The 12711-nt window shown below is 40.9% G+C and overlaps 1 protein-coding gene across 3 annotated transcripts in view; it reads left to right on the plus strand.

The window, feature by feature from the left end:
• Positions 1-4072: 4072 nt before the first annotated feature.
• Positions 4073-12711, plus strand: part of GXYLT1 (glucoside xylosyltransferase 1) — a 46146-nt gene continuing 37507 nt past the window's right edge. For 2 of the 3 annotated variants that reach the window (XM_027594432.2, XM_027594434.2), the window contains exon 1: positions 4073-4802. In XM_027594432.2, coding sequence (XP_027450233.1) covers positions 4582-4802 — 221 coding nt within the window. In that variant the 5' untranslated portion in view covers positions 4073-4581. The remainder of the gene's footprint in view (positions 4803-12711) is intronic. The other variant, XM_027594433.2, reaches the window with a different exon arrangement.

A 12711-nucleotide genomic window follows, 5' to 3' on the forward strand; every position in this document is an offset into this window, starting at 1 on the left:
GGCGAGACAGGGAACACAAGCGGGGGGTGGGGGGCGGGTGGGAGAGGGAGAAGCAGGCTTCCAGCTGAGCAGGGAGCCCGTTGTGGGGCTCGATCCCAGGACCCTGGGATCATGACCTGAGCCGAAGGCAGACGCTTAATGACTGAGCCATCCAGTGCCCCCAAACCGACAGTATTCTTTTCCAACTTCTTCCTCCAGTCCAACAAGGTTTCTAGGAAATGGACTGTGGAAAATGAAGAGATTTCACTAGAAGCCAACCGGAAGAGAGAATGGTTTTCACTTTTAGTCTGAATCTCTGATTCTCTGTGCTCTGCAACTAATCTGACTTGTATTTCTCTGATTGTAAATTTTGTTTTAATCCCAAGACCAGTCTAAGGTTTTCACATAACATAGGTTTTTTTTTTTTTTCCTTTTTGCTTTTACTTTTAATTTGCATCACTCAGTTTAGCATTTATTTGTTCAGAGGTAGTATGGTAAAATGGAAGAAAAATGTGTTGGATCCTTAAAGATTTCCATTTGAATTATGGATCGTCAAAATTAGTGATGGGGTTAACAAACCTCTGAGTTTCAAGTTCCTTGTTTTTTAAAAGAAAATAACATCTACATCATATGTGTGTTACAAGGATTGAATCAGATTATGCATAGACCTTTATAAAGTGAAGTTATATTAAAAAATTTTGAACTTTACTCTGAAAAGATAAAGAATTTATCTTTTCCCCCAGAGGATTTCTTCTTTTTTTTTAAAAAGAAGTCCTAAAAGGTAAACGGAAGTAGGAAGGAAATGCTGAGCAGACCCTAAATTTGTTACAGAGTGACTTAGAGAGGATTTATGAAAAAAAAACAACCATTAATGGAATGTCTGGTATATATTCAAAATGTACCAGGAGCTATAAGAATAATCAAGATTAATCTTTTGAATAGAAGATTCTTGAAATTTGGATTTTCCTGAATCAGAGTTTTCTAGATCACGGAGGAGGTCTTTATAATTTAACAACAAATATTGCTTCTTTTAAATTTCTTTTTGTCCACCTAGATTAACCTTTTTGACAGAATGAAGGGAAGATCAACATTGATTAAAAATTTATATATAGCCAGTCTGTCACTAGAGAATTATGAGGGTGGTCTAGACATGAAAAAGTAAACTTAGGAGTACATACATAGGGGCACCTGGGTGGCTCAGTCGTTAAGCGTCTGCCTTCGGCTCAGGTCATGACCCCAGGGTCATGGGATCGAGCCCTGCATTTGGGCTCCCTGCTTGGCGGGAAGCCTGCCTCTCCCTCTCCCACTCCCCCTGCTTGTGTTCCCTCTCTCGCTGTGTCTCTCTCTGTCAAATAAGTAAATAAAATCTTTTAAAAAAAAGAGTACATACATACACACAGTAAATGACAGAAGTACCTATTATGATATCAAAAATATTTAAATCATTTTCAATAATTATTAATTTTAAGAATATAAAAATGTTCAGGGGCACCTGGCTGGCTCAGTCAGAAGAGCATCTGACTCTTAATCTCGGGGTCATGAGTTTGAGCCCCATGTTGGATGCAGAGATTACTTAAATATAGAAATCTTTTAAAAAAGTATAAAAAAAGAATATAAAAATGTGTGAATCCTGGAAATGATCATAAGGGCATGTACATGGCTCCTTATACTCCAAGATAATCAGGTAACACTGTGGGTAATACAAAAATCATTTCTAATTTTGGAATGCCTTATATACTTTTTCAACAGAATTTTCTTTTTAATTACAGGATTAAAAGGAACTAAAGGGATGTGATATAGTCTAGAACCCTGATGTCAAGTAAATGAATCATTCTTCTGGATGTGCTTGTCCCATAAATTGTTGCAGAATGAAAACTGCCATTCCAGTATTTTAACATCCTGTGGAGCATTAAATTATTCTTTGTTTTTACTACATTTAGTTTCTTTGTTGAAATAGAGAACAATTGTGGTAGGCATCTCTTTAAACATCTTTGATCTATTTGAGTACTAGCTCTTACTCCAGTTTCTTGGTACCATGTCCTTTATTTTTCTCTCTCAAAATCTATTTTCCATTCTTATAAATGCTTTTGTGATCCATCTTTGTACCTCGTTAAGTTTATCTTTATTTCTCTTAAGAATTGTAAAGTGTAGTAGAAGGATTAATTTAATATTGTCATTATTTTTACTTGCCTGTCTTCCCTTTGAGGGCAGTACTCTCTAGCCCCTTGTCTGGCATGTAGAATATATTTAATAAATGTTTATTGAATGAATAAGTGTATGTTTTCATTATACTTACACATCTTGATAGCATGCTAGTTTTCATTTTTTTGTCTGGTAAGTCAAGAAATTTAATCCTTATAGAAGAAACTGAGGCTTAAATTTATTTAGTAACTTTCCCATGGTCACAGAGCCAGCAGTTTTTGGTAGGAATTGTGTAGGGATTCCAAATGGAGAACTACTGCGAAATTACAAAGCATTTCCCCACTTTGTTTCTCATGGCCAAACTCTTCAAAGCTCCAAATGCAGGGCACCTGGGTGGTTCAGTGGGTTGGGGTGTCTGCCCTCTGCTCTGGTCATGATCTCGGGGTCCTGGGGTGGAGCCCCGCATCAATCCCTGCTCAGCGGGGAGCCTGCTTCTCCCTCTCCCTCTGTAACTCCCCCTGCTTGTGTTCTCTCTCTCTCAAATAAATGAAATCCTTAAAAAAATAAAAGAGCTCCAGATGCAATTTGAAGTTTAACAGCATGATTTTTCTTCATGAAGTGTGTGTGTGTGTGTGTGTGTGTGTGTGTGTGTGTGTGTGTGTATGTGTGTTTAAAACCTTCTTCCCCTCACTTTGTGGCACTGTAACTGCTTTCTGGTTCCAATCTTAATCTTTGTCTCAGTCTCCACAGTGGGGCCAAAACCTGCTCTGTAAAAGGCAAATGTGATCATGTTACTTCCTAATTTAAACCCTTCACTGGTCACCACTGTCTGCTAGATTAAGTTCAAACTCCTTGGTATACTAAACAAGGCACTCAAATATCTGTCCCCTTTAACTTCTAGCCTTATCACTCATCATACCCTCCCTTGCATTCACTTAGCTGGTGGTATCAAACTTCTTACAGTTCCCCAAACACAAGAATCTGTTTCATTGATCCCTCAGCCTGCAATTCCTTCCCTTACCCCACCGAAGAATCTGTGCCTCTTTTACTACCAAGTGTCTCTTGACGATGCCCTCAGTATAACTGATCACTCTTTTTTGTGTTTGCCCACACCTTTACAGGCTTCTCTCCTAATGTTTGTATCGTGGTATTGCACTTATTTACAAGTCCCACTTATTTACTTACTTATTGTCCTTCATTTACTTATTTACACTTATTTATTAGTCCCATTTATGTACTTATTTACTGTCTCACCCCATGCCCAACTAGGTCTCTTTATACCCCAAAGTACTCACATAGTTCTTGGCTCATAGTGGTGCTTTATAAATGTTTAATAAATGAATGGAATGGAAATACGGCTGATGAAGAGGGAGAAGAAATGGAAAGCTAAAGAGAAAGCCCTTTAGGGAGAATATTATTCTTATGGACATGCAAATGATGAGTTGTAAAGGAGGTCAAAAAGATGTAATAGGGAGGACCTCAGCTGAACATGCCCTTAACAAGCTCGTTCGGAGGCAAGATATGCATACTCAACAGCATTACGAGGTAATTAAGTATCTGGATGAAAATGGCTCACACAGTATTATAGAAACTTAGAGGCTGGGGAAGTCCCTGCTGAGGAGGACAGAACTGAAAACTGGCCTAATCAAATTCCTTCCAGAGCGCCTGGGTGGCTCAGTTGGTTAAGCGACTGCCTTCGGCTCAGGTCGTGATCCTGGAGTCCCGGGATCGAGTCCCGCATCGGGCTCCCTGCTCAGCAGGGAGTCTGCTTCTCTCTCTGACCCTATTCCCTCTTGTGCTCTCTAGCTCTCATTCTCTCTCTCTCAAATAATAGATAAAAAAAAATGCCTTCCAGGTGCAAGGCGTTTTTCGTGCGTTAAGCAGTTTAATCTTTCAACCACCCTATGATGATATTATCACCGTTTTAGAGATGAAGAAACATGCTCAGAGAATTTAGGTTGCTCCACGTCACAAACTACCACGTGGAAGAACCATAACTTGAATTTGGGTCAGCTGTCTTCAACACCCCGTTCATTTCGCCACACCCCTCCTCTGCAGTGCGGAGCCACCGGGAGCTACCTGCGTCGCGTTCCTTTGGCCTTCCCTTCCGACCCCCCGGCGCGCCAAGTTCTCTCGCGGTCACTGCGCCTGCGCGTCCGGCAGCTGCCCGCATTCCGGGGAGGGGCCCGGCGGCGGAGGCGGTGTCAGGGCCCCGGGCAGGGTAGTCGGCTAGCAGGCGAAGGCGGTTGGGCGGGGTGAGGCGAGGCGAGGAGGGTGAGAGGGAGGAGAGGAGGTCGGGAGGGAGAAGAGGAAGGAGGGGCGGGCTCGAGGCCGCGGCGGAGGAGGAACTTGTTGCGGCCGCGGCTGCGCTGTGCGGCTCTCTACGCTCCAGTTCGCCGGGCGGGCGCGGTGCGGCGGCTGTGGCGGTGGCGGCGGCGGCTGAGGCGCGGGGCCGGGGCGATGCGGCGTTACCTGCGCATCGTGGTGCTGTGCCTGGCCTGCGGCTTCTGCTCGCTCCTTTACGCCTTCAGCCAGCTCGCCGTGTCCTTGGAGGAAGGAGCGGGCGGCCGTGGCGGGAAGCCGCAGGCCGCGGCGGCTTCCTGGCTCACGGGCGGCGGACGCGGCGGCTCAAGAGGGGTGGGCAGCGTGGGCCCCGCAGCGCATCCCGGCCCGTCAGACAGGTACGGGCCGTTCCCTGTCAGGGCACCGGGGCCGGGGCGAGGGGCGCGGCGGTCGCGGGGGCGCGGGGCTCGGCCTGGGCTTGGCTGCTCGCCGGTCCGCCCCGCGCCTCCCGCCGCCGGGCCCGCGCCTCCCGCTTCTTTGCCGCGGTCTCTGACCCCTTCTCTCGTTTCCCTCCTTCCCCTTCCATCCGCGCGTGAGCCTAGTCGGAGAGCACCCCATGGTCTTTGTGTTTGTCTTCTGACGCATTCCTTATGCGCTCTTTAAAGCGTGTAGAAATTAATTTTCAACTTTTAATCGACAGTTTTTTGTTTTTTTTTTTTTTTCCTGACAGAATTCATTGAAAGTAAAAGGTGCCCCACAAAAGCTTTCTTGCTGTCTGGCTAGTGGGAATTCCCTCTTGTTTCCATGGAGTTCAAGTTGAGATATTTAAACATCAGGCTGGCGCCCTAGTTCAATTTTTTCCCCCTCTCCTGAATGGGGCATCTAATTTTTGTGTGTTAACGCTTAAATTTTCATTATTAATCTGTTAAATCTGGACAGAGCTTTTATGCGTATTTTGAATTTTTCTTTAGGAAACATCGGTTTGTTCTGAAAGTTACAGCAAGTTAAGAAAAATGAGCGATACTTAACATGCTAACGTGTTTTGTGGGATGGGATATCTTTCTTTTAAGAATCGGTGTTTAAAAAGTAACATAATGACTTAACGTGGATTTACACAGATCACTGCCAGGGTTGGAATCTACGTGAGATTTTAAAAAGAATGCGGCGCATTATGAATGCTTAACAGAATCAGAGCCTTTCCACTTCCTTGAAAAATAAGCTCCTATATTTGTGGGCACCTCCCTGGGAATGACTCGGAGTGCTCCCTTAGTAAGAGGCGAAGTCGGTTTTGGTATCAGCAAGTACGGGGTTGGTAAGAGAGGAGGGGCAGCTCAGCTGCAGGCTCTTGAACATTCTGAGAGTTGATGGTCGTTTTCAAAATGAAAGGGGGAGGACGTGTGGGCCTAGGAGCAGCATGGGAAAGCTGGACTGTCATGTTTTTACCCCCGGATTTGATTACAGTCAGGCGAATCCCTGACCGTATTCATAAAAGCAGAACCACTTCCAGTCAGGTTTGTCAACTCTTCCCTGCCCTGGGAGAGGCGGTGACTGAAGACCTGAATGAGCTCTTGAATAATGGGGCTCAGGAAAAGCTGTGATTGTGAAGCATTTAAAATTATGGAAAAGAAAATTATTTTTGTAGTGGGTAGAATCGGAAGGAAGCAACATTTTAAAACATTGGATGAAATTGGACTATGATATAGTATTAGATTTCAGTTTGGTAGCGTGACATTCATCTTTAGTGCTTTGTCTCAGATACACTTTATTTTGTGACAGATTTTTGTAAATTGTATTTGCTTGGCTAGCTGATTTGAACAGAATTACTTTATTTAGAATAAGCACCTCAGTATCTTTTTTTTTTTTTTTTTTAAGTAATCTCTGTGTCCAAGGTGGGGCTGGAACTCACAACCCCAAAATCAAGAGTCGTGTGTCTACTGACTGAGCCAGCCAGGTGCCCCAGCACTTCATCTTAATAAATGTTTTATAGAGCTATTACTGAAATTTTAAGTTTGATGTGTCCAGGTCAACTAAAAAGCTGTATATTTACAGGTCCTCTGAGCAGCATAACTTCTCATTTTAAATGAGGTATAACTCTAACTTTAAAATTGTTTTAGTCTTGGTAAAAATGTGAAGTACATTTCACTGCATGTGCTTGTATAACTTTGGGCAGAGGAACAACATGAAAAAGTTAGATTGTTACATTTTTACTCTACAGTTTGACAAGGTCAGGAGAATTCTTAAGACATCAGGAGTCTTAATTTTAGATATTACTTATAACATTTTTAAAGATTTCTCATAGAGTTTGGTCAACTTTTTTGGCTACCACAGGATATGGAGTAGATACCTGTCTTTAACCCCTCTTCCTATGTATAAATCATTTGACCAGGGTCCGGAAGGCATCAGTAATTGGACCAGGATTGTATCTTTTGATTCTTTAGGGCTCTTTCTGTGAGGCTTCTTTGATGAGAATCTGGGCTACATAGTGTTTCATCAGTGGAAAAAGGTGTATAAGGCAAGCAACATCTTCCTTTTCTTGGTAGGACTAGATTTATCATTGCATTCTTTTTTGAAACAGTCTTACCTGAAAAACTTTAACTATTATTTTTCGCATTCATTTAAAATACGGAATCTAGGTTATACCTTTTACTGTCAAATCTTATAGACAGTGTTTGTTGCATGGAATTCCATGACAATAAATTACTTGGAAAGATCCTTCCGAGTTCTCAGAGTAAAATTTCTAAAATGATAGGAACAATTTTTCAGTGAAATCTATTAATTAGTGTATCTTGTTTGAATCCATTATATTTTGGTATTTAGAAAATGCGCGGGTCTTAGAGTCAGACAAACCTGTTCTCTTCCTGTCTCTGCTGTGAAACCTTGACCACCTCTCTACTTCCGTTTTCTTACCTGTAAAATGTGGGCAACACTTAACCTTAGTTAATTGGTAAATAGAATCCTTAGTTGTCAGTGATTAAAATCCAATACAACTGACTTAAGCAAAACGTACTTACAGGCTTACATGGGTCGCTGGCAGGAGCAAAATTGAAAGGAAAATTCCCCGGGCGGCCCCAGCGACCCGAAGGACGAGGACTCCCTTACTCTCTTCCACCGTAGACCGGCTTTGTTCTTGGGATCTTTGCAGTGTTTCTTCTCTTATCTCAAATAAAAATTTCTAGGAAAAGGCTCTCATTGGACTTGTTTGCATCACATGTCCATCAGTGTTGTCAAGAATGGTGACCTCTGATTCTCTGGCTCTGTGTTACTTGCACATCCTTGTGGTGGACAGGATAGCATGATTGGTGTTGGGGATGAGTGGTGTCTTGAAGAGGAGAATGCTGGCTAGGCAGTGGCTCTTCCACATAGAGAAACCGTCTTAAGCTGCTCGACCTGGACAGACTGTTACTAAGTTATTCAATATAATATAAATACAGGACTTCTGTAGAAGGAGTTAGACTGTTTTGTGACTTTAGCTACTCAGAATGAATTCTCACATTTCACTAATGATTCTTGATGATTATCAAGATTTCGTACTGTTGTAGCTGTATGGTGGTGTGAAGTGGGGAATCAGGAAACTACTGAGCTTTTGAGTGATAACCATTTCTGGACCCATCATGCTGTTTTTTGTGTCAAGTCACCTCACTGGTGAGGCCGTTGGGTTCTCATTTCTCCTGGATCTTGTGAACACTAGTAGGATGTACTGAGCATCTGTAGGGCTTTGGAGACCCAGACTTCAGCTTTAACATATGTTTGGCTGTGTGAACTTTGAATATACTCAAAAGTTAGATTAGAGGTAAGAGTATGACATTGGGTTGTGTGTGAGAATTGAAACGAAGTAGCTTGAATGATGACTGAATATGGTGTCTAGCACAGTAAAACTGTGGCTAATATGGTGATGGTTTCAATCATTTAAATTAAAAAATTTTTTAAGATTTACTTATTTAGGGTACCTGGGTGGCTTAGTCAGTTAAGCATCTACCTTCAGTTCAGGTAATGATCCCAGGGTCCTGGGATCGAGCCCTGCGTTGGGCTCCTCACTCAGCAGGCAATCTGGGGAGTCTGCTCGAGGATTCTCTCTCTCCCTCTGCCCCTCCCCCTGCTAGTGCTTCTCTCTCAAAAAATCTTAAGAAAATGATTTATTTATTTATTTGGGGGAGAGAGTGAGCATACAGCTGGGGGAAAGGGCAGAGAGAATATCCAAGCAGACTACCCTCTTGTGCACATCCGGGGACGCAGGGCTCGATCTCATTGAGATCAGGACCCAAGCTGAATCCCAGAGTCTGGTGCTTAACCGACTGAGCCACCCAGGGGCCCCTCAGTCATTTAAATTTTAATTAAAAAAAAAATTTTTTTTTTTTTTTTTCAATTTCTGCCCTCTGGAAAAAATCCTGTCCTTAGTCCCCCAGTCCAGACCTGCTTAAACCAGGTGCCTATTAGTGGGGTCTGGGAATCTATATTTTAGATACGTGCTCCAGGTTATTGTTACACAACCAAAGATTGAGAACCACTAATGTAGCTGAGAAAGGTTTGACCACTATTTTCACACTACTGTTTTTAGTAGAGAAATTTTTTCCCTCTTTCCTGAAGTCGTTTTTGAAGAGAGAAGTTCAGGCAGTGAATAGTGAAACAGATTACTTACTAAAGCCACCTTCATTTCTGCTTTGTTCATGCAAAGACATCTTATGTAAAACCAATACCCTACACTTGTATTTTAGTTCATTGAGGATCATACTTCACATGGTTGTAAAGTGCTTAGCACAAATCTGACTAGTAATTACTTAATTAAAATTATTTTGTTCTATGTTGTTGGAGGGAAACTGATTAGGCTAGTAAAAAAGGAATGTGTACTTTTGATTTAGAAATCCTCTTTTAACACATTAAAGTTATTATCTGTGCCATACCTGTTGAAAATACTTGTCCCCACATATTAACTTACCTGTGTGTATACCATATGAAGTTTAAACTTTTTTATGTATTCAGTTTTTTCCTTTACCATTTTTATCTTTGTCATGCAGAAGAAAACTTTCTACTGGAGGGTCCCCCCCACTTTTTTTTAACATTTAAATCTTTAATACGGTTTCTTTTTTTTCTTTTTCCTGGAGGAGGGAGTTGGGTACGATGTGATGCTTAGTTTTGAAATAGATAAGTAATTGTTGCCTTTTGTATATAAGCAGTCGTTTTTGCCCTAAGTAGTAATGAAATTAGAGATTTAAGAAAAAGAAATGAAGAGCTGACAGAGCTAGAAATTAAGTTGTCTGGAGACAATTTTTAGTTGAAAATGAGTGACCCAGGTACTGATCTTCAAGTAAGGCTGATTTGTCAGTATCATGGGAATGGTCTCCTTTAATGTGGTTGAGAGTGTCTCTGTTTTTCTTGCCATAGTCACAGTGTAGGTATCTGTGCCTTGAGGTTGCACGGTGGCTCGCAGCACTTCATTCAGACTTCCACATTCTTTTGCGGGATATGCCTAGACCTATCCCTGACTGTAAGTTGTGCATGGTTTTCACTAAAGCCTCACGACTGTGGTAGATGTTTTGAGATGAAAAGTACATTTTCCAGGTTAATTTAAAAGTACAAAAGACCTTCTGTTACCAGATTTAAGTAAACTTCAAGTTTGGGAACTGTTATTGTGGAGAGTTTATATAGTTAAATGCTCTGCTTAATCCCGAGCATGAAGTATCTCAGTTCTTCAAGTACTGAAATTTTGGGGAATTTTGTTTCTGATTAATTTTTTAAATTTTTAAAATAAATATAAATTCACAGGAAGTTTCAGAGACACCCTTCTATCATTCACTTGTTTCCTCCAATAGTAGGATTTTATATTAATAGTAGGAGCATAGTACAATATTGGAATATATATCAATACAACTGGAATATATATCAATATAGTGCAATATTAAAACCCCAGAAATTGACATTGTACAGCACATAGACTATTCAGATATCCCAGTTTTACATGCTTTTCGTATGTGTCATGCAGTTTTATCACATGTGTAAATTTGTGCAACCACCTCCACAAACACAGCTGTGTTATCACCATAAGATCCCTTGTGCTACCCCTTGACCACTTTGTAGACAAGCCACCTAGAACTAGAAACATTATGCCATATGAAATTTGAGGATGAGTCATAGTAAAGTTTTATTTCAATTTATTCCACAGTGAAGAAGATTTGCATTTATGGACTTCATTGATTTTTGGATGTCACTGTTTACTGAAGACATACCCACTAAGCTCAACTTACAGTTTTGCCCCATTAAAATTATTTGATAGAATTACCTCTTTGAATGTAGTATATTTCTAATATTTCATTTCCAATAGTTTTTTTCTTTTTTTTTTTTTTTTAAGATTTTACTTATTTGAGAGAGAGACGGAGCACAAGCCAGGGTCGGGTGGGAGTTGGGAGTGGAGTGGTGGGGAAGGGCAGAGGGAGAGGGAGAAGCAGACTCCTGGCTGCGCGGGGAGCCTGATACGGGGAGCCTGATACGGGGAGCCCCATACGGGGCTCCATCCCAGGGCTTGGATATCATGGCCTGAGCTAAAGGCAGTCGCTTAACCGACTGAGCCACCCGGTTGCCCCTCCAACAGTTTTAAGGAATAAAAGCAAAAGCAACTAATAACCGGAACTTGAATAACTACCTTTATTTTCTCAATATTTTTTAACTTTATTTTTTTCTGGCCTGAAAGTACAGTTGCTGTCTGTCTCCAGATTAGTTTTTTTTTTCTAATCTTTGCTTGTAATAACAGTTAACTGGTACGTAATGAGTTTCTACTCTCAGTCTTTAAAACCATTTTTTCATAAGTGAGAGAATGTAAGTTTGGGAAATAAGAAACATTAAATTATGCCACCTCTTGCCGGCAGCACATCAGTGTTTTATGATTTTTTTTTTAAATAATGGTATGTGTACTCACTAGTGCATATCTTTTACATTTCCATTAAAGAAGGACGGAAAAAAAAAATCCCTTCTAAAAAAAAAACTGTTTTGACACTGAGTTCTGGTTATGAAACCTAAAACTTGACTTTTTCCCTGCAATTTCATTTGCATTAATTACTTAGTTTTTAGCAATTTCACTTGTAGATATATATGCAAGAGAATTGAAAACATATTTGGAGAGAAATTGTAAATGTTCATAGCGGCATTATAATAGCCAAAAGGTGGAAAACAACCAAAATGTCTATCAACTGATGAATAACTAAACAAAATGTGGTATATCCATGCATTTTTTGGTCGTAAAAAGGAATGAAGGGTACTTAGGTGTACTACAGTAGATGAACCTTGATATTCAAGGGTTAGACTGAAGGAAGTCAGACTTGAGAGACCACATATTGTATGATTTCATTTATGTGAAGTATTTGTAACAGGCAAATCTGTAGAGACAGAAGATAGATTTGTGGGTGCATGGGTGGCTCAGTTGGTTAAGCATCTGCCTTCAGCTCTTGTATCATGATCTCAGGTCCTGGGACCCATTTTAAAATGTGCCATCTGTGCCCCACCCTGTTCACAGAGATTCTGATTTACTAGTTCTCCTACGGGGCTCTCTGGGTGATTTCGCTGTGCAGCCTGGGTTTGAGATCCTCTGCCCTGGACTGTTGGCATGTGTGAGAGATATGATCAGAAATCTTTGCAAATATGAAATTTCATAGACCTTTTGCTCTAAGACAGTAACATATAATTGAATTTATAGCAAGAGAAAACAAAGTTACATGGTGAGGGGACATGAGGTGACCTAGTTTAGTGACACCCTGATTTCATACTTGCTTTAGTATCCAGGCCTCACTGCAGTGAATTTCAAACTAAACTATTGTTTTGAAAAGTAGTAACAATGAAAAGCATACTTTTTGTAAGGTGAGGTGTTATGGCTGTTGTTAACTGAGCTGCCACCTGCAATCTAAGAGGAAAGACTACACTTAATCCCTCCATTTTAGCTTGTGTAATACAGCGAAACGAAGATAATGTACATAATGAAACTGAGCCATGGGTATCGGCGTGCTTGCTTGCTTTTTTTTTTCCAGTTTAAAACACCATACAACTAGCTTGGATTGAAGATTAATTTAAAAGCCTTCAAAGATGCTTTCTTCCTTTTCTGTCAGCATTTGTGGCATTTTAAATTTGCTCCAGAATAAGCAACTATTTTATTTGGCTGAAATGGATTTTATTCTAGGGGGATCTATGTAGTACACAAAGGAAAATTTTAGAAGTATTTCCATATTTTCTGTGTCATCTGAGGAGGGAATTTTAATATGTTTGGAGAGTTCCTGACTAGGAAATGGTTTTTCAGTCTGTACTATATTCTGCCTAACGGTTTTAAAG

This window comes from Zalophus californianus, chromosome 9, assembly GCF_009762305.2.
Source record: "Zalophus californianus isolate mZalCal1 chromosome 9, mZalCal1.pri.v2, whole genome shotgun sequence".
Classification (NCBI taxonomy): domain Eukaryota; kingdom Metazoa; phylum Chordata; class Mammalia; order Carnivora; family Otariidae; genus Zalophus; species Zalophus californianus.